Source organism: Peromyscus leucopus, chromosome 9, assembly GCF_004664715.2.
Source record: "Peromyscus leucopus breed LL Stock chromosome 9, UCI_PerLeu_2.1, whole genome shotgun sequence".
NCBI classification, from domain to species: domain Eukaryota; kingdom Metazoa; phylum Chordata; class Mammalia; order Rodentia; family Cricetidae; genus Peromyscus; species Peromyscus leucopus.
In genome coordinates this window covers 63,936,539-63,956,780 of record NC_051070.1, presented here as the reverse complement: position 1 = coordinate 63,956,780, position 20,242 = coordinate 63,936,539, and the positions used below count along the sequence as shown (strand labels likewise).

At 43.7% G+C, this 20,242-nt stretch overlaps 1 protein-coding gene across 3 annotated transcripts in view; it reads right to left on the bottom strand.

The window, feature by feature from the left end:
* Window positions 1-19,973, bottom strand: part of Cdadc1 (cytidine and dCMP deaminase domain containing 1) — a 32,363-nt gene extending 12,390 nt beyond the window's left edge. Inside the window, exons 1-6 of one of the 3 annotated variants that reach the window (XM_037208493.1) lie at window positions 19,703-19,973; window positions 18,232-18,329; window positions 14,993-15,067; window positions 12,125-12,302; window positions 8,049-8,618; window positions 3,360-3,409 (exon numbers count right to left, since the gene is read on the bottom strand). In XM_037208493.1, the coding sequence (XP_037064388.1) occupies window positions 3,360-3,409; window positions 8,049-8,618; window positions 12,125-12,302; window positions 14,993-15,067; window positions 18,232-18,329; window positions 19,703-19,784 (1,053 nt within the window). In that variant the 5' untranslated portion in view covers window positions 19,785-19,973. The remainder of the gene's footprint in view (window positions 1-3,359; window positions 3,410-8,048; window positions 8,619-12,124; window positions 12,303-14,992; window positions 15,068-18,231; window positions 18,330-19,702) is intronic. The other 2 variants (XM_028870378.2, XM_028870377.2) reach the window with 2 other exon arrangements.
* Window positions 19,974-20,242: the final 269 nt, after the last annotated feature.

Here is a 20,242-nt window from a genome sequence, read left to right as displayed (position 1 = left end):
ATGCTGTATCAACTCCTGAGATGATAATTTCTCACTGGAGATCAAACTTGGGGCCTCAAAAACGCAGAGCCAGCATTCTACAATTGAACAATATTCTCAGCACTACCTCCATCGCTTAACCTCAAAGCTACCTGGAGAGTGATGTTACTGTCCCTATTTCACTCACGATAACTGAGGTCAAGAAAGATTAACTGCTCAAGGTCACAGAGTTAGCCGCACAGCCGAAGCGAACCTCACACACGATCTATCCTCCAGGTAAGGGGATATCATTCTCCACGAGGCAGTGCAGATCCAGATGCTATGCTGAATGGCTTGCTGAGCAGCCTCTTGAACATCAACCAGAGTTCCAGCCCCAGGCCAGGTGTGTGGGGCTCATAACACAGTTGCGACCCAAACAGCTGCCTGCATGAGTCTTACCTGGGACAGGTTGGGGACAGGCCACAACTCTAACTGGGGATATGTGTCATGTAGGAATGACACCAAATGCTACGGGAACTTTAGGCAGAGAAGCTCCTCTAGTGAGACTGCAGGGTGGTAGCTATTAAGTGCTTCCTAGTTCTGGTTCCTCCTAACCCATATAACTCTGAGTTCTCATCATCCTTCTTGTTTACCTAATCTCTATTTCCTCTTGTCCAACTTCTTTTCATAATGCAAATCATTTTTTTTCTCATTTAGAATATTCTTGGACTGTACTGTCCCATACAAAGCCACTAGGCACACATGGCTTGTCTAAACTGGATGTTGCAAATACAAAATGTACCCAGAAGTTTGAGAACCAATATTAAAATATAGACTATTTCATTATTCATTTTATGTTGTTTATATGTTGAAATGTTTTGATATTTTTGACTAAATACATATATTATGTTTTGCTTATTTTAACTGATCCATGAAAATATCACAACTATCTATGTGGTACATGTGATGCTTAAGTCAGATTAAACCTATCTATTAATTACCTACTGCTTATGATGACAATATTCAAACTCCTTTTTCCTTGGAATATACACTGCATGGTTATCATCTAGTCACCCTGTAACGGCACACCAGAACGTGGCACTCCTCACTCCTCTCTAACATAATTTAGTCCTCACAATCTACCTCACGTGCCCACCTGCTGACTTCACCTCCCAGTCTCTGATAACAGCCACTGGACGCTCAACTTCTCCTAGCCATTGACATCACACACACGAGTGAGATCAAGCTTCTTTTCTGTGCCTGCCTTGTTTCTCTTAACCTAATAATCTCTAGGTGCATCCACATTGGTGCAGATGACAGGATTCATTCTTTCCATACATCAACAGCACCCCATTGTGTACATGTACATTTGTTTATCTATTAATTGGCAGATGGACACTTAGGTTGATTCCAATTCTTTCCTTCATCATTTATCTTTACTTACCTATTTCCCTTTTTAAACACAGCTCCTAGAAAGTTTCAAGTTACTTACATGGATGGCTTTAATTTCTACTGGTTAGTGTTATGGGAGCATGCATATTCCTGAAGGATATCCTGCAGGATAAAGCCCACACTCTACAGGTCTACAGTGTTCCCCAGGGTCCAGCATAATGCTACGCTCACTTTACACAGGATCTTGGCACCTTGTATGTATGCCAAGTCACATCTATTTTGCCATCATCTCTCTCCACCTGCCTCTGCGCATTTTCCTCCTGATCTGCCTGACTTCCTCTGATGACCTCTCACTCATTCTTCAAGACTAACGGCACTCCAAAATTGCAGGTGTATCTCCCACATTTCTGGAGGCAGAGTACAGGTCCTCCTCTGTGAGCTAGCAATATCAGTCATTACACTTACATCCCAGGGTCTTTTCGACTTCTTTGTCTCCCTCACTCCCTACGAGGCCACACAAGCAGAGAAGGTGGTATTTAAGTCCTCATTGTTGAGCTGGTGAGCTGGCTCAGCCAGCCAAGCTCCTGCTGTCATCCCTGAGCCCCGCATGGTGGAAGGAGAGAAATGACTATCGAAAGTTCATTCTATCCATGTGTGTGCTGTGACATACATGCCCCCTCCTAAAGAAAAGTGTGATTTAGAAGACTGGAACTGAGAACTGGGTCCACTGCCGTAACAAACCCAACTATGTGGCTCTTAGGCCTTTAAAGTTGGTCTGTTGGAGGAAGTGGGAAAGTTTATAGGCTAGAAAACTCCTTGACTACTGTAAGCAGAGCATGATGGGTATTGGGTGGGACCTTGGAAGACAGAAGTGCTCTGAAAAACAAAAGTGCTAAAAAAACCCCAAAACAAACAAATAAATAAACAAGGAGTGAAGGCCTGGCTCATAGGCTTCCTGTGGATCAAGGACTCTATCAGGAGCTGGGCCATGTGCTGACATGTGATATCATAGAAAAACAGTCCGGCTGCTTTCTTCTCATATCCTGAGAACTTGACTGATGCTGAATGTAAAGACACGACACATAATGGGTTTGGTGGAGGTTTTTTCAAGATGGGATGGCATTCAAGCTGTGTATGGTTACTGCTCGTTGCTCTCATCCAGTGAGAAAGAGCAAAGGTTAAGAACACGACGCCTGGGAAAGTGAGTAAGTTTACAGTTTCGGAGATGACAAAGCAGCAGTGGTTGGTGGAGTTCAGTGTTACTAAAGGGAAGCCTGGTGTACTGGTTACGTTTTATAGTCAACGGCAAAACCAGAGTCACTTGGAATGAGAACCTCACCTGAAGAACAGCCTCTATCACACTGGATTAGGGCATGTCTGTGGGACAGTTTCTTGACTGCTAATTGATGGAGCAGGCTACAGCCCGCTGTGCACAGTGCATCCTTAGGCAGGTGATGCTGGGCTATGTAAGAAAGCTAGATGAGCGTGAGACAGAAAGGTAGGAGTAAGTGCCATTCCTCTGCGGTGTCTACTGCCATCCCTCCTGGAGTTCTGGCCCTGACTGCTCTCAATGATGGATTGTGACCTGAAAGTGAAGCCGAATAAACCACTTCCTCTCTTTTTTTTTTTTTTAAAAAAAAAAAGCAATGAAAATAAATTGTCTAGGGCTTACTGTGGCAGTATCCAACTAACTCACAGACGGTGTTCAATAAATGTTTGCTAAATGGATGAACCTTGAATATTGTTGAGGGAAGGGCAGATGCTTATACAACTTAATAAAATGCATTAATAGTAAAACATTAGTATCAACCGGTCAATACAATCCAACACGTCAGCAGGTTAAACAGCATGAGGTGTAGTGGTTACCACTCACAGGATGGAGGGAATGATAGACTGAGTCAGTCTGGGCAACAAAATGAGGCCCTGTCTCAAACATCAAAATGCAGCACCTTAAAGACTGACTAAACACAATCCAGGTTAAATATTTAAATAATTCTTCTCATACTTACAGATTTCCCTTCTGCCCAAATGACAGCTCCAACTCCTGTTTTATGATCCTCTGAAAGACAGATGTTTATCTCAGTAAAAACCAATGCTTTCAGTTCCACGTGTCCATTCTTCCCAATCATAGAAACACATTTACATCATAAATGGAGCAGCAGCAATCCCTCGTCCCAATACACACAATTCTCGAGAGAACTCCTTTTAGGTGTGGAATATGGGAATGAGGTACCAAATAACCAGACACGGGAGGGCCACGGTCACCCTCACCCATGGTGTCCCTGTGACAACCTCCCCAGAGGCAGTGGCACCCTCAGCTCAGGCTGTAACTGGAACAGCCAGCCTCACAGACTCTCCCCTGACAGGTCAGGATCTAAATGACCACTTCTAGCAGATGGTGAAGCTGAGTGAATAAGAATTTTCTGAAAGAATGGATGTAGTGGAACAATCATGCTCTAGAATCAAGTTTGTCTTTTTCTACCTTTTTTTTTACACTCTAATCACAGAAAATTGACTTTATGGAAATGTTTTTGCAAAAAAAAAAAAAAAGGTCATATAAAAATTCTATTTAAGGTCTCATTTTTCCCTCTATATTAGGGTGAATTTCAAATTTTTAAAACAAATTTGCATGAATTATAAAATCATAGCATTTATCACAGCAAGAGACAAAGCAGGTTTTATTATTTATGGAAAAAAATCAGAATTATCTGTACCTCTACCAGGGCATTTATACTGCTGAAGATTGAGTACAATTGTCTTCCCTACAACTTCCTTTAAGCTCAGCTCTCCCATTAAAGTGCAAGTGCATTTACACATCTGGCTTTCCATTACAGACAATACAGAGAGAAGTCCTGTCACTGCTGCGTTAAAGACTAGGATGCCTGCAAGTTAACTTTAAAACAGTATGGTTATACAATAAAATTTCTTATTTCTAATTCAAACACACTCAGGTTTTCAAAATTATAGTACAAAATATGTATTTTTCTGGTAAGCATTTTTAATACATGATCTCATTTTTACCTACCAATAGTTAAATTTTCCATTTCTAGATATGGAATTAACTAAAATTTAGTTCTCTTAACTCAACCTAGCTGCCTTTTCTCCATCTCTTTCTGACATTAAGAGTTCCCTAGAAATGGCTGGGTGGCGCACGCCTTTAATCCCAGTACTCGGGAGGCAAAGCCTGGCAGATCTCTGTGAGTTTGAGGCCAGCCTGGTCTACAGAGCGAGATCCAGGACAGGCACCAAAACTACACAGAGAGACCCTGTCTTGAAAAAAACAAAAACAAAACAAAACCAAAAAAACCAACCTCTGCTCCTGCCCCCCCCCCAAAAAAAAAGGATTCCCTAAAAATGACTTTCATTTGCTGAGTGTCACATGTACAAAGGGTGATGAAAGGCTGACTGCTGAGTGGTGAAGGGAACAACAGTTCGACCTCAGGCAGCTAACAGCTGAATGGGGGCAGGGGTGAGGAAGCCGCTAGGAGGTGAACATGACACTGGGGAGCATATGGCGATGGCTCCACAGTGTCCGGGGAGAGATCCGGTATCCAAGTTCCCTTCCTTCCTAGAGCTTTACTGTTTAATGCAGGGAATAATATAAAGTAATGCTTTATGCTCACTTCTAAGGAAGTGGTGGAAATTATACCCACAATATTATAGCTACCTTCAACATCTAAACCTAAGGAAAGCTGTACTTAATACATGCACAAATAAAAAGCAAGCAAAACAGAAGTTCTTCATACGAAAAGCCGTGCTTCCTGCCCCTTTCCTGTATTAGGATCTGGTCTTGGGAGCTGCGTTCCTGTCTGGGGGTGGAGGTGGGGAGACAGACTGGGCTGTCACTGAAGGAAACAGCCTTTCTCCATCGGCATCACTTCTGCTTTGTTTGACAAGGGCTGATTGTACGAGAGTGTTCACTACCACTTTTCCGAGCAAGAATGATCCTTGACTTTGTTTTGAGAGGAGATCTTGCTGGATAACCCAGGCTGGCCTTGAACTTGCAGTCTTCCTGCTTCGGCTTCCCTGAGTGCTGGGATTAAAGGCATGTACCATATCTGTAGTTCTTACAAAATTGTCCCTTATAATCTGATTATTCTTTAGGATTTTTTTTTTCTGCACAGCTTGAAGGAAAGGCTAATTTATGACCACCGAACAGATTCCTGAGGCTCGTCGATGCCTGAAGTCAGAGACTTCTTTAGTCATGCCTACAGGCACATCTATTTCTTCCTTTCCTTGTTAAAATCCTACTTGTGTGTGCGCGCACATGCATGTGCGTGTCACAGTGCACTTGTAGGAGTCGGAGGACAACTTGTAGGCATTCTCTTCTTCCACAGCATGGGGGGCTTGGGCTGCAACTCAGGCTGACAGGCTTGGCAAAGGCCCTTGACTCTCCAAGCAGCTGCTGGCCCCTGCGCATGTCAGTTTTTGTTACAGTTCTATGCGAACACTGGCCTTGATCTAAGTGTGCTTCACAGAACACTTGATCAAAAGTGCTGGGTGCCTGATAAAAAGGCTGACTCCTGGCTCTGGTGAAGACCCTGATCAGGAGGAAAGTGGCCAGGGCCAGGGCCCTGCACTGTCCACAGCTGCTTTGTTACACTAACATCTGGCTCACGGAGCAAATTAGAACAGCTTTTTTTGGGTTCCTCCTGCCTACTTTATCTTCAACACCATGTCTACAGAGCACTGTCCCAGCCAGAATGGGGAGTGGCTGTCGGAACAGCATAGCACCATCTTATTTTCTTAACATCCCCAAACTCTAGATTCCTTTACACTTTCCCCACGGGCTTTAATGATTATGAACTCTGTGTGTACATGTGGTGTGTGCCTGTGGAGGTCAGATGCTGATGTTGGGTGTTGCACAACACTTTTCACCTTACTTAGGAGAGATGGTCTCTCACCGGAACTTATCAGCTGGACTCTCTGTCCAATCTTGATTCAGCTGCAGCCCTGGGGTTCTAAACACCTGTAGCCATAGCCTGCTCTTTGGGTGGGTGCTGGGGACCCAAGCTCAGGTCTTCATGCTTGCACAGCCAGCACTTTACCTGCTGAGCTACTTGCCCAGCCCGTGAACCACTCATTGTGAATACGAAAGGATCCCCCATTTAAGAAACACTCTTTAGATCTCAGGGAAAATGGTGATTATGCCGGAGGTTCTCCCCTGGAAGAGCTCACATGGGCAAGTGATAGGCAAGCTGTATCTTAACTAGGAGCTGAGGTCCAGAACCTTCCCCTGCAAAAAATTCTGTCAAAAACTATTCCTTGAAAAACCTTTTAAATCAAATGTACCAGCATGGATTTATATATAAAACTGAATAGTAAGTGGACACATGTACAATACAAAATGTAATTTATAGTAGAGTATATAAACTCTACGCTACAAATCAACTTTGTCAACCCTGAGGAACATCAGAACACCTTGCCGAACTTTTCAAGACCTAGGCTGTACCCAGTTGAGTGGGTCTGGGTGGTTTGAACATCTGTACCTTTTAAGGTTTCCATGGAGAGTCTGTACATGGTTGGTTGAGATCCTCCATTCCGTTTACTCGACCTGAGGTCTTTTAAAGACCAGTGCCATCTGTACAGGCCTTTCTGATTTTCCTTCTCTTCTCCTCCTTTCCTGGGACAGTTAAGTTTCTGGGCTGGGGATGTGCCTCAGGTGGTGGAATGCTTGCCTAGCGTGCATGAGGCCCTAGGTTTCTTTCATCTTCAGCACAGCACCCATCAGGTCCAGGAAGTGCATGCTTGTAATTCCAACACTGGAGAAGTGGAGGCAGGAGGGCCAGAAGTTCAAGGTCATCCTCAGCTACATAGGGAGCTTGGACTGCATAGGACCCTATCTAATAAATAAATAAATGAATAAATAAATAAATAAGTCCTGCTATAGCATGTGTCCCAAATAAGTCTTACTTTACCATTTCTCTCATCTGGACTCCCGTAATTAATCCAAAGTTGAATTTTAAAAAGTGGTAATTCTACACTATAAAGCATTAGGTAAGATATGAAAATAATGTTATTTATCAAAATAAAGACCATCACTAAGTAATATTTTCCTTCTACACATGTACAACAGAGTAAGATTGCTTAATTTGCTGACAGACACATACAACCAGAAAACCCAATAATAGCATTCTTTTATCTTGATTTTTTTTCCTTCTAAATTTGTGCTTTAAAATTCCCAGAATTCTAACTCTCCAGCACCCACATGGTGGCTCACAACCAACCGTCCATGCCTCCAGTTCCACAGAGTCCAACAGCCTCTTCTGGGCTCTGAGGGCACCAGGCACAACGTGCTGCACAAACAAACATGCAGACAAAACACTAATGCACATTAAAAAAATCCTTTAAAAAACCGAGTATGAACAAAAAACCGTGGAGCAAATAAAAAAGAGAGATTTTCGTTTTCTTTTTGTGCCATCCTTACTAAGGGACTTAGTGACTTTAGTGACTAGTGGAATCACGCATGCAAGAAGCAAGCAGGATGTAGGTCTCCTGGTCCTGGTTTGGAAATGCAGTGCTGAATTAAGAACACAGAACACACAAGGTCTGGGTAACCTGCTTACACTGTTAGAACAGCAATACTTTAGAATCTAAGAGTCAAGGAATCTACCATAAACAGTATGAAGCCACTTCACTTAGTGCCACTTGTAACCCAACCATTCAGCCCCCATTTATGAACTAACCATTGAACTCACCAGTTCGATATGCCAATAACCTGGCCTGCACCATGCAGTGCCGTGCAACTTCCTGTGGCAAACTTTGATTGTGAATTTCATTGATCTGTTCTGGGTTGCTACAGTAGAATCCGAAGTGTTTCAAGTTGGGCACACTGGAAGCTACTGTGGCCAGAAGCAGGATCAGGTCTTTCATGTTTTGCCTTAGATTGCTAAAATAGGGGTTTTCACACAAGTTCTCCAGACCTATAGTCATTAGTATCTGCTTATGCATTTCTTCATTTGAAACCAAAAATAACATTTCATATTCTTTTATTCTTTCTTGTTTACATTCAGAATAAAAATCAGTGTCAGCACCCGGCAGTGCTCTGGCAGTTTTTTGAATAAAGTCACATTTGTAAGAGGTTTCCTCTACAAACTGCACCATGTAGCACACCAATGGCTGGAGCAGGACACACACATGGGCCCGGCTGTTTGACTTCAATCTTTCTGCTGCTTTGGCATCTAGCTTTGCATCTTCAGAACTAGAAGCTTCGGTGAGCAAACTTATTTCTGGGTCAGAAGGCCAGTAAGAAATTCGGTTAACTCCAGCTAAAAAAAAAAAAAAAGTCATTGTTTTGATATAAGCTGAATAGAGGCTTTCTATCTAAATCCAGCCCACCATTACCAAAACAAACATCTTAACTGTCACTTTCAAAATGTGAGGGTTGGCAAAGAAATGCCCACAGCCCAAAATGGGTCTATGGCTAGTCTTTTTTCAGCTGATAGGTTAAATATGGGCTCTACAAGAGAATATTCTATATCGTATGAGATGATGAGAAATTAAAATTTCAGTGTTCATGTTTATTCAAAGACAAACCCCTTCATTTACAGATGCACTAAGTACCCTCAAGTGGCAGACTTGACTGCCACAGCAGAAGCTATGCTGCCTATAAAACCTGAACTATTTACTCTCCGGCTTTTTCAGGAGAGTGTTTGCCAACCCCTAACAAAGCTCGGGCGGCATCTGTAGATCTCCCAGCTTTGCTAAGTGTGACTGAAAACTCAGCATGAGCGTTATACACAAGCTCTTCCATGTTGCCATGGCTGCTTCTGGAAATGTTACAGCCAATACTTGGTAAGGCCTAGAGTTTTGTTAATAAATCATTATAAATGATACATTTATGCACTACAAATGTTCTTGTCTCAGATTCAGAATTCTTCTGAAGAGCCACATTCTAAAGAGAGAGGAAAATGTCATCCTTTAATGCAACGTTCTTTGAACTAAAAACAACTCCAGACAATCAAAACAGGGGACTAAATAATGTGACTCCTCATCCAGTTAACCAAGACAGGGGAACACATAATGGGACCCCTCATAGTTATCAAGATGCCCACCAAAAATTTTCAGTTTCAAAAAGCGTTGCTTTCATTTTCTTTAACCTTGGTTTTGTTAACTAGTTTTAAATTAGCATACACAGAGTTTCATGATGCCTTTTTTTACATATTCTATTCTTGTTGACCACAAAGAATTTTTAACAGAAAAATATTCGCAGGTGAGGATAAAGTGATGAGAAGGGCATCACCAATCTTGAAAAAGCCTATAAATCAAAGAGAAAACAACACACCCGAGGAACATTTTTCATTCAATGACAGAAGGTAAGCAGTTTTTATTACACAAAAACACAATTAGCTCATTAAATAAAAGTACATACTGATAAGAAAAAGAAGACCTTAAGAGAAACAAAAGCTATAAACAAGCAACTTATAAAAGAAACATAACTAGATAACAAACACGAAAAAATAAAGTTGAATGAAATTGTTTTGCAAGTACCAAATGTTTGTTAATTATGAATAGTTTACAACAGAAAATTTTTTGCTAGTATCTTGTATGATTTCAGCTCAACAAGATTGAAAGTTTTTGTATTATTTATTGATGTGCTTGTGCAATAGAAGATTTTATTTTGTGTTTGTACATGTGAGTTCTAGTGTCCACAGAAGAGGGTGCTGGATTTCCTGGAGCTAGAGTTACAGGCAGTTTTTGTGTGCTGCCTGACTTGGGTGCTGGGACCTGAACTTAGGTTCCCCACAAGAACAGGAAGTACTCATAACCACTGAACAGCAATAGAAAACCTAAGACACATGCAGAAGGCAGTTCAGTTCACTCTGAACTCAGCCACTTACATGGTCCTTAAGGTAACCCTCATACTGTGATTTGTAGTAATTACTTTATATACTTCTGTTATTTGTAGCAATTACTTCAGCTCTGATTCACTCAGAACACTAAGATGAGGTGTACTTGGCTGAGGGCCAATGAAACAGATGACTTTTCTTATTTCTTATGTGTTCTGTTCCATAACACAAAACCAAGAGGTTATCAGTTCCAAAGCTCTCCACAGAAGCCCTGACAATCCATCCACCACTACTCCACAAGGGGACCTTTCCAATTCAAATGCTGAACCTTACTTCATGCCTCCATTACTATACGTGCCGCTGCCTTGGCTAGCAACATGAAGACCCCTGTTCTACATCCAACCCACTGTGATGGTTTTAATGAGAAATGTCTGCTTTGGGCCTGCATGTGAGCCCCTGGCCTGGTTGGTGGCACTGTTTGGGGAGGCTATAGAACCTTTAGGAGGTATAGTCTTGCTGGAGAAACTAACTCACTGGGGTGGGCTTGGGCAGTCTGGAGACTCACTGCACTTCCTGTTCTCTGCTTCCTGCTGCCATGCCTGCCTGCTGCTATGCCTCCCTATCATGAATGGACTCTAATCCATTCACAAGCCCAAGTAAACTTGTCCATAAGTTGCTTTTGGTCATGGTACTTTATCACAGAAACAGAACAGTAACTAACACAGCCATGAAGATCCAGCTAGTGCCAGCCTTCACAACACAGCATCCAGGAGTCTGAGATCATGCATCACTTATAGCCTGTGTCATTTATTTGATACCAAGTAACCCCTGAGGGAAAGGGTTGGGAGTCATATTTGTTGTCTTCTTCCTTCTAGAGCTACTTGGTACCCATATATAAGATACATTCTTTAAAAGGATACAATCATCTGCATATTTGCCTACCTATAAAATAGAATCAGAAGCAGTTAGGTGTCTACACATTACAATTTTGTGTGACCCTTCCAAGGTTTATAGTAACCTTTGGGAGTGTGCTGGCTAATTGTTGTGAACTCTACACAAACTTAGCCATATTTTAGAAAAGGGAGTCTGGAGAAATTAGGGAACTGTCTCTATCTGACTGTCCTGTGAGCATGTCTGTGGGGCATCTTCTTTATTAATGATTGATGTGCAAGGGCCCAGTCTACTGTGGGTGGTACCATTTCTGGGCTTGGGTTATACAGGAAAGCCATGGAAAGAAAGTCAGTAAGCAGTTCCTGAACTGAGTTCCTGCCTGACTTCTTTAATGATCAACTTTATGTGGACTTGAAAGCCAAGTAAGCCCTTTCCTTCCCACGTTTGTTTTGGTCATGGTGTTACCACAGCAACAAAAAGGAAACTAGGAGAGAGACAGCTGCCCAGCCAGAGCCTACCATCCCACAATGATATGAACACAAAGACCGTATGTGGCCTCCAGGTCATAGCTTTTGTTTTGTTCTGTGGTGATGGGAAAAACCAGGGCCTCACCCACACCACGCAAGCCCTCCACCACTGAGCTACAATCCCAGCTGCTCTCCCGCAAGCAGCATTTTAAAGAAGCAGATATGCCTTCTGTGGATGCAGAGGACTCAAGGGAGGGAGGCCCCGGGATGACAAAAGGAGGGAGGAGAATGATGCCTAACCCCACAAACCAACCATGTGATCAAAACCATCTGCTGCTCAGCAGTGCCTGTGTCTGTCAACTGTAGGGTGAGAGACAGTCTTACGCCACTGAAACTGGGGAGTTCCTTTGTAAACTAATTAGCCTGTAATTTACCCAGGGTCATTTGGCAGATCAGGAGGCAGAGCTGAGCTCAGAATCCACGTTTTCAGTCTTGAACTCTTACATGTATAAACGGTCTTCAAACACGCATCTCCACTCCCCATTATCTGTTATTGAGGCAGTGTGTTCCCTCATGTCTGCTCAGATAAATGAGCTGAATTCCCAGCACCGCCTTATCTGTACTCACCATTCACAATCATTTTCAAACAAGCAGAACACGGTTTTCTTGAAAAATAAAGATCACAGTTTTTCAGCCTGGACCCGTGTTTAATGAGAGCAATCTGCCCAGTGTGCAGGTCTTCACTGGAGCAGTGAAGACCAATGATTTTCATGTTTTTCACCACCACAAGACCAGTTTTCTTCACCTGGTTAAGACACGGAATAATAAAGTATTAATAAACTCTTCCTATCCTTCCATGGGTAATATTTGTTTTTCTAATGAGATGAAAGCTATGCTTAGTTCTTACCTAAACACAGTCTGCATAAAAATAGATTTCTAATCAGGACCACAAAGAATGTCTGAGAACTTCATATTGACTTTAAATGAGAAAATTTCAAAACTAGAGCTCTATTAATTAATCAGTTACAGGTGTGACTAGTATTACTTCGTTCCAATGAAAGATGAATTCATTTTAACGTAATAAAGGCCACAAGCCGAGTCAGCTGACTGCTTTCTCCCACCATCCAGGCTAGGACTATTTAACTGCAAGCTTCACGATGGTGTACGGAAATCTTCTGGGTTTCACACAGGCCTCCAAAGGATCCACAGATGGTAAAGGCAGAACTAAAGCAGACATCATCACAACTCTCAAATTATAAGATTTTTTTTTTTTTGAGTCAGGATTGCATTATACAGCCCAAGCTGGTCTTAACTTGTGCTAAAGAGATAGCTCAGCTACTAAAGGTAAGGGGACAACTAAAATGTCATGCATTTGACTCCAAACTTGCAACATGTAAACCTTCCCTCTTTATCTCCAAGTATCTTCTAACTGTACATTCCTTGAATATACTGTGTGTGGTGATATTTTATTTGTGATAAAATGTGATATTATTTATTTGTATGTTAATAAATAAAGTTGCTGGAGATCAGAGGTCAAATAGCCATTAAGCACAAGTCTGGCAGTGGTAGCACATGCCTTTAATCTGATCACATGGCAGGCAGAGTCTCTGTGTGGTCAAGGACACAGCCAAGCGTGGTGACACCAGCCTTTAATCCCAGTACCAACCATAGAGACGTGGAGGTCTGTATAGACAGGCAGTGATGAGGAAGTCATGTGGCTAGGCTTAGAGCCAATGAGAAGGCAGAACAGAAAGGCAATAAAAACACAAGTCAGTGTGGTAGGCTAAAGCTAGTCGTGGCTATTGCTCTGATCTCTTTGGCTATTCCTCTGTATTTGGCTCTGTGTTTCTTATTTACTAAGACTGTTTAGAATTTTGTCTACAATAGGAGATGTTATTTTCTCCTTCCAGCAAGCTTGTTTGCAACACTGTTCACTTTAGAAAGCAACCAATGAAAATGGCCTCAGCAAAGTGTCTGGCTGTTCAACTGAGCCAGCTTGGCCAGCGGAGTGGCTGCAACTCAGTTGAAGGACATCAGCTTACATTGTCAGCAGACAGAAATCAACCAGAAATAATGACTGTATGTGACCAGACACAGGAAGCACATTACCAACCTCTTGCTAGAACAGTCTTTCAGGCCACGTTTATCACTTTTTGAGTACTTTTAAAACAAAATAAAAATAGCTGGGTGTGGTGGTGCATGCCTTTAACCCCAGCACGTGGAGGCAGAGGCAGGTAGATCTTTGAGTTTGAGGCCAGCCTGGTCTACAGAGTGAGTTCCAGGACAGCCAACGCTACTCAGAGAAAACCCATCTTGAGAAACAAAAAATAAAACACTGCTCCCCCATCAAAAAACAAACAAATAACAACAACAAAAGCCTGTTAATTTTGCTTCTAGCTAAGGCCAAAGTATCTAGTTTGAGATGGAAGTTTTCACCCCCAACGGGAAGCCCAAGTTGTGTTCCAGCCTGGGACTTCTGGTTACCACAGCCCCAGCACGCTGACCGGGGAACCGCTCTTCTGGGCCCTGGCTTGCCTCACTTCATGCACATCTTGGCAAGTTTCTATATAACTTTAGAGGTTTACATTAAAACATGATAGAACAGGACCACCTTTTGCGCATGACTCAGTCAGTATATTTACTTGGGTGATACACTGTTTCTCCCCCTTCTTCTCTTATACTGAAAACATCTAAGTATTCTGAGGCAAATTATTTCTAAATCACACTAGGCAGTGAAGAGACTCACTCCCAGAATTAGTCAGGCAACTTATACAGACAGACATCAGAATAAGTCTTTTCAAAATGCATGTACTTATTTTCTGCACATGATGAATAAACCTCTCTGGAAGTTAAAAGTAGAGTGACGAGGAATACCAGGCAGAATGGTGGGGGACAAATTTGTCTTTTGGTCTGACTGCCCATGTTTCATAGATACTAGCAGAAAACATGGAAATCCTGGGTCAGGGACAAATGACCCTGAAGAGTGAGAAGCACATTTGTAGTGGTCCACACACTCCAGTCCCCCGGGGAGTGATGCAGCTTGGAACCACAGTGGCTATGCTTTTTAGGAGAAGAACATTAAGGCTGGGATCCTGGAGTTTGAAGGCAAACAGTAAACCAATCTGCTGTTTGTTCCAGAGGGAGACACTTCAACCCTCAATGCTTTAGAAATGACCAAGATAAAGACCCATTAGGCTTTGCATTCTCGCTGTAATAACCAAGACACACACGTGTGGAGGAACCTGCAGGGGTATTGCCCAACACATCTGTGTGACTCAGGATTAGAAGTTACACTTGAGAATTAGACAAGTAGGAGAACATGACAGAATCCTCCCACTTGAGTTTTCAAACAGGAAAGACGTATAGGTTTGTATGTACACAAGAGGCCTTTAAGGGGAATCTAGAAACTCCCCTGAGCATGGGGGGGTCTTGTACAGGACTTTATTCATTCCTCTTGCTTTGTTATTATGAGCTTGTACATCCTTTTTAAATCACCTGTTTTTTGTCAGAAGACACTCTGGCCAACTCTTCATTATCTCCTAAGGGGCCACGGTTTTCCTCTTCATTTTTCTAATTAAAATCAGATTAAGAGGGAAAATGATTAATATGATGAATTATTTGATATTGATAATGTATAATCAATATGATAAATACATCTCAGTATTTAAGGGCTGGTTTTCTCTGAATCATTTCCCCCATTATGAAGCTCTGCACTGATGTCTCACTTTGCTCGGGTACAGACTCAGACTCTACCCAAGCTAGTATGTAAGGCCACATAATTTAAACTACAAGGAAAGCATGAACCAGTAAGAAAGAAAATTCTTCTGAAATGTCAGCCATCTTAATAGTACCTAACTTCTACTTCAAGACTTTTTATAAACTGCCTCTCAGCCTTCTTATAAGTCTCAATACACAATTTCTTTTTCAATCATTGATTGGACACTTTAAAATTCTGTTTTTGTTACTGAACAATGTAAGTATTTGATAGCATAGAAGAATTCAGACACCAGTCATATTTACAAATATATCAAACCTATTAAATATTAAATTTGGCAAAAGTGACAATGTAAATGTCCATCAATATAATTGACTTATACAATTTATTAAAGTCTTAATCAGAACACAGTCTATCACAGTGCAGGCATGAAGAGAGTTTTAAGTTCAACTCATTCATTGCTCACAAGAACTCCACCAGGGCTGGAAGTGTGTGCTCAGGGTTGGAGCTCTTGCTTTGCATGTACAAGGCTATAAGTTCAATTGCCAGGACCTCAAAGCAAAGCATGTTGCGTGTACTAGTGATTTTTTCCACTGTACTAAAAAGGAAGCTGACGCGCAAACAGAAAAACAGAAAATACCTTACTCAAAGCTACACAAACCAGCAATAGTGTGAACTGGAATGTGAGCTCAGGCAGGCTGGCTATGAACCTCTGGCTACTCTTAAAATACTAGATCAAGCTGCTGCTCCCAGGCACATAATGCCATAGCATATGTATTTTTACATCTGGTGAAATAAAAAGATCTAGAATAAAATATCTTAAGCAAGTGAAAGAAAAACAGTTAAAACAATAGGAAAATGTCAACAGTCTCTAGGTGGTAAGGTAGTGAGGATTTTTTTTCTGTTCATTATTTTATAAATAATGAACACATACTAATTTGGTAACTCATAAAATATTTCATACAGCTATATGTCAAATTGCATCTTGGAGCTTCCGTGACTTACTCTGTGTGATCAGTTTTTGTCAACCTGACATAACTAGAGACATCTAGGAGAAGAGAACTTCAGTTAAGGAGTTGCCTCTATCAGATAGGCCCATGGGCATGCCTTCAGGGTAGTTTATTCCTTAATAACTACATTGATATGTGAGGGCTCAGCCCACTGTGGGCAGTGCCAACACTAGGCATGTGGTCTTGGATTACATAAGAAAGGGGGCTAGGAGAACTGAAAAGTTACTTAAGTATATTAACTAGTACAAAGAGAACCCTCCAGAAAGCATATGACTTTTTTAATGCTGTGGTTTACTGGTACCCTCCTCAGTTTCAATAATAATGTTGATACAGGAAGGATAAAAACGGAGGCTCACGTGCTCCCTTTCATTTGTTCCTCCCCAGCCCTATCACTGGTTTTGCTTTTCTGCAGCAGCCAAGACACTCAAACTGATGAAACTCATATACATACCTGCTTTCCTGACAGTAGATGCACAAAGAAGTGATAACAACAACCTATGCATTTTGTAAATTTGCTTTTCTGGTATTTAAAACACATTTTGCATTTAGACAATGTTAAAAACGATAACCAAGTTCTCAAGCTAGCATACATTACTGGAGTAATCTTGGGGGTGCCGTTGCTACATGACCGCACATGCACTGTTCAGTAGCAAAGCAAGGGGCCTTCCGGCCCATGTAATCCCTACACTGCATGATCACGTAATTTGCACTGTGCAGTGTGATCATGCAATCTATGCGCAATGTGGCATAGCTCCAAAAGCCTATATGTGCGTGTGGGCGGGGGGGGGGGGGGGGGGGATCCATAAAAAGCGAGTCACAGACTCCTCCCCCTTCTCCTTCTTCCTCTCCATGCACAACCTTCCATAGGCCTAAGCACATTCCCCTCTGTTCCTTCTCCTAATAAGCTCTTACAGTGGGTTTTGTTGTGCCTTGTGGCTTTTCTCACCCGGTAAACGGAGCCACTTAATGCATAAAACTAACAGGTGCCTCAGTCCAGTGCCTGTGGGTCCCAAGGCTTATGGCTAAGGAATAAAAGGGAAGCCTGCCTGACACTGTGGCTTGGAGGCTGTGGGAAATCTGGGCATGAAGCCCAGCTGGGGAGACATTAACCAGTCAACAGTAGCAGGGAGACGTCAGGGTCTGGAGGAAGTAAACTTCCCTAGGTCAAACCTCTTTCCAAGTTGGCTGGCTTTTAGAAAAGAAGGATTTATTTTGATGACCCCTGTAATTATTTCTATGTCTAGTTAAGATTTTAATTTAAAAGCCTTAAACTGATACAGGTATGAACAGATTCTTAAACAAGATTTCAAATAAAATATTTAAAATAAAGCCAATTTATTTCTCTTAAACAAACAAAACTTTCATGGCATCTGTCAGATGTAGGAAAGGATGTCAGAAAAGCAGACCACCTCAGGATGAGGAGGAGGCACTAAGTAAACAGCACCGTCCTTTGTTTAAAAAGGCAGGAAGTTTGATCAACCCTTGTTTCTAATGAAGTTTTACAACCCTGAAACTTACCTAGAGGCATTTTAATCAGAATGCTAATAGCCTTATCTCAGTTTTCTCTATCAGAATGAGGAAGTTTCCTAATAGAAAGTTACACATTACACTTCACTAATTAAAAAAAAAAAAACTTATGCATCAATGAAGGACAATACAATTTATATGTGTATAAACAGAATTATGATGAGATCAAATGTGGCTAATAATTAAAAAGATTTTCAATTTTGGCATTTAGTTACTAACAAACCTGACTTTCACAATGTACATTTTTAAGGTGTGAAGTGTCTCCCAAAGAAAACCATTAATCAAGGCATACACTAGGACTAACTTTTCAGACTGGAAAGATGAGCTATTATGCTGTGAGTCCCAAGCATAATGTCTTGAAGCTATTTCTCAAGTTTGAAGGCCTGCTGGATTTGACCATGAGAACTACAAGAGGGCAATGAAATCAAACTCAGGGTACTGCTTTTCCAAGGGTAAAAACTATCTACAGAAACAAGTTATACCTGAGACTTCTGCCCTTGGGCTTCTACTCCTGGGAAGAGCTCCATCCAGAGACTGAGCAGAGTGAAAAGGTTGACTTTAGAAAGCCTTGGTACTTGACCTACAAAAGAGAGGGGAAGCACTTCAGAATTTCACTAGTGATGGCAAAGGAGCTGAGCTCAAACCTACTTGTGAAATGCAAACAGATTAGCAGGTAAGAGAATCATAGCTACATTAGCAAGAGCGGCCACAACCTAACTTTCAGTGACCTCCAGTGGCTCTTTCCAAAGTTGGGTCCTTTTTTTTTTTTCTCCAGGTCACCCCATGGGCAAAACAATACAATCAGCACAGAAGCTCTGGAAATATCTAAGAAATAAACTGGGGCAAGTCCTCGCCTCTGACAGCCTAGAGCAAGGTTTTTGTTGTTGTTTGTTTTGTTTGCGCTGGAACAAGGCATTGCTAAAAGGGAAATGGTTAGAACACGCCTGATTTTCAACCATAGGAGAAACTTGAGGGAACTTCATCGCATGCGGTGAATTAGGAAACCAAAGCAAAAGCGCAATTTCAGGCTCTTCAGCCCCAGGAGTCTAGGTCCTGCAACCAGGAGAGCAGGGCAGGGCGCGCTACCAGTGAAGCCAGGGCAGCACAGCCCCAGGACACGCCTCTGGCAAGGAGACCAGGAAGCAGCCGGCCTGGCGCGAGTGGCGGAGACAGACAGAGCGCTTGGCGGGAGACACGAGGCAGGAAGGTTGCGGGAAGGAGACAGTGCAGGCAGGGCGCCGAGACAGAGGGCGATACAGGGCAGGCGGGCCGGGGACAGTGTAGGCAGGACACAGACCCGGAGGGAGACACAGGGCAGGCGGGCCGGGGGACAGTGTAGGCAGGACACAGAGCCGGAGGGAGACACAGGGCAGGCGGGCCGGGGGACAGTGTAGGCAGGACACAGAGCCGGAGGGAGACACAGGGCAGGCGGGCCGGGGGGACAGTGTAGGCAGGACACAGAGCCGGAGGGAGACCGGCGGCAGGCGGGCCGGGGACAGTGTAGGCAGGACACAGAGCCGGCGGGAGACCGGCGGCAGGCGGGCCGGGGACAGTGTAGGCAGGACACAGGGCCGGGGACAGTGTAGGCAGGACACAGAGCCGGAGGGAGACACAGGGCAGGCGGGCCGGGGGGACAGTGTAGGCAGGACACAGAGCCGGAGGGAGACACAGGGCAGGCGGGCCGGGGGGACAGTGTAGGCAGGACACAGAGCCGGGGACAGTGTAGGCAGGACACAGAGCCGGAGGGAGACCGGCGGCAGGCGGGCCGGGGACAGTGTAGGCAGGACACAGGGCCGGGGACAGTGTAGGCAGGACACAGAGCCGGAGGGAGACCGGCGGCAGGCGGGCCGGGGACAGTGTAGGCAGGACACAGAGCCGGAGGGAGACCGGCGGCAGGCGGGGCGCCAGGCATGGCGGGCGAGGCGGCAGACGGGAGCAGGGCCACGCACTCACCCGTCATGCTGCCAGTCTGCGTGCCGACTGACCGCCCGGCCCCCGAGCCCTCCAGACTCTGCATCTGATCAGCTTCTTTCATCCCCAGCCCAGAGGCCTCGGCCCAGGACAGCTCGCCCAGTCAGGCATGATAGAACACACCGCAACAACTCCCCTCCGGCCGCCTCCACGGCCTGTCAACAACCGCTCGCTTCGCGCAGCAAGATGACGTCGCAGCATGCCCGTCGCTTCTGGCGCCCGACGTGACGTCAGAGCCCGGTGGCCCAGGTGGAGGTGGTTACCTGGGAAATCGGTCTCCTGCAGTTCTGTGTATCTGGCTCTGTTCAGTGGTGTTTGCAGAAAGAAGGCGCTTGAAGACTGCTTGGTCCGAGACCTTAGGTGCTACGGCCCGCCGCGGGGACCTGGGTAGAGGACCTTAGCAGAGAGGTGCGAACGTGAAACCGGAGTGGGCGAGGGAGCAAGCGGGGCTGTCAGAACCCGGCCATCAGAGATGGACGGATCCCAGGGCCTTTCGTTCTGCTTCTTACCAAGCACGTACAG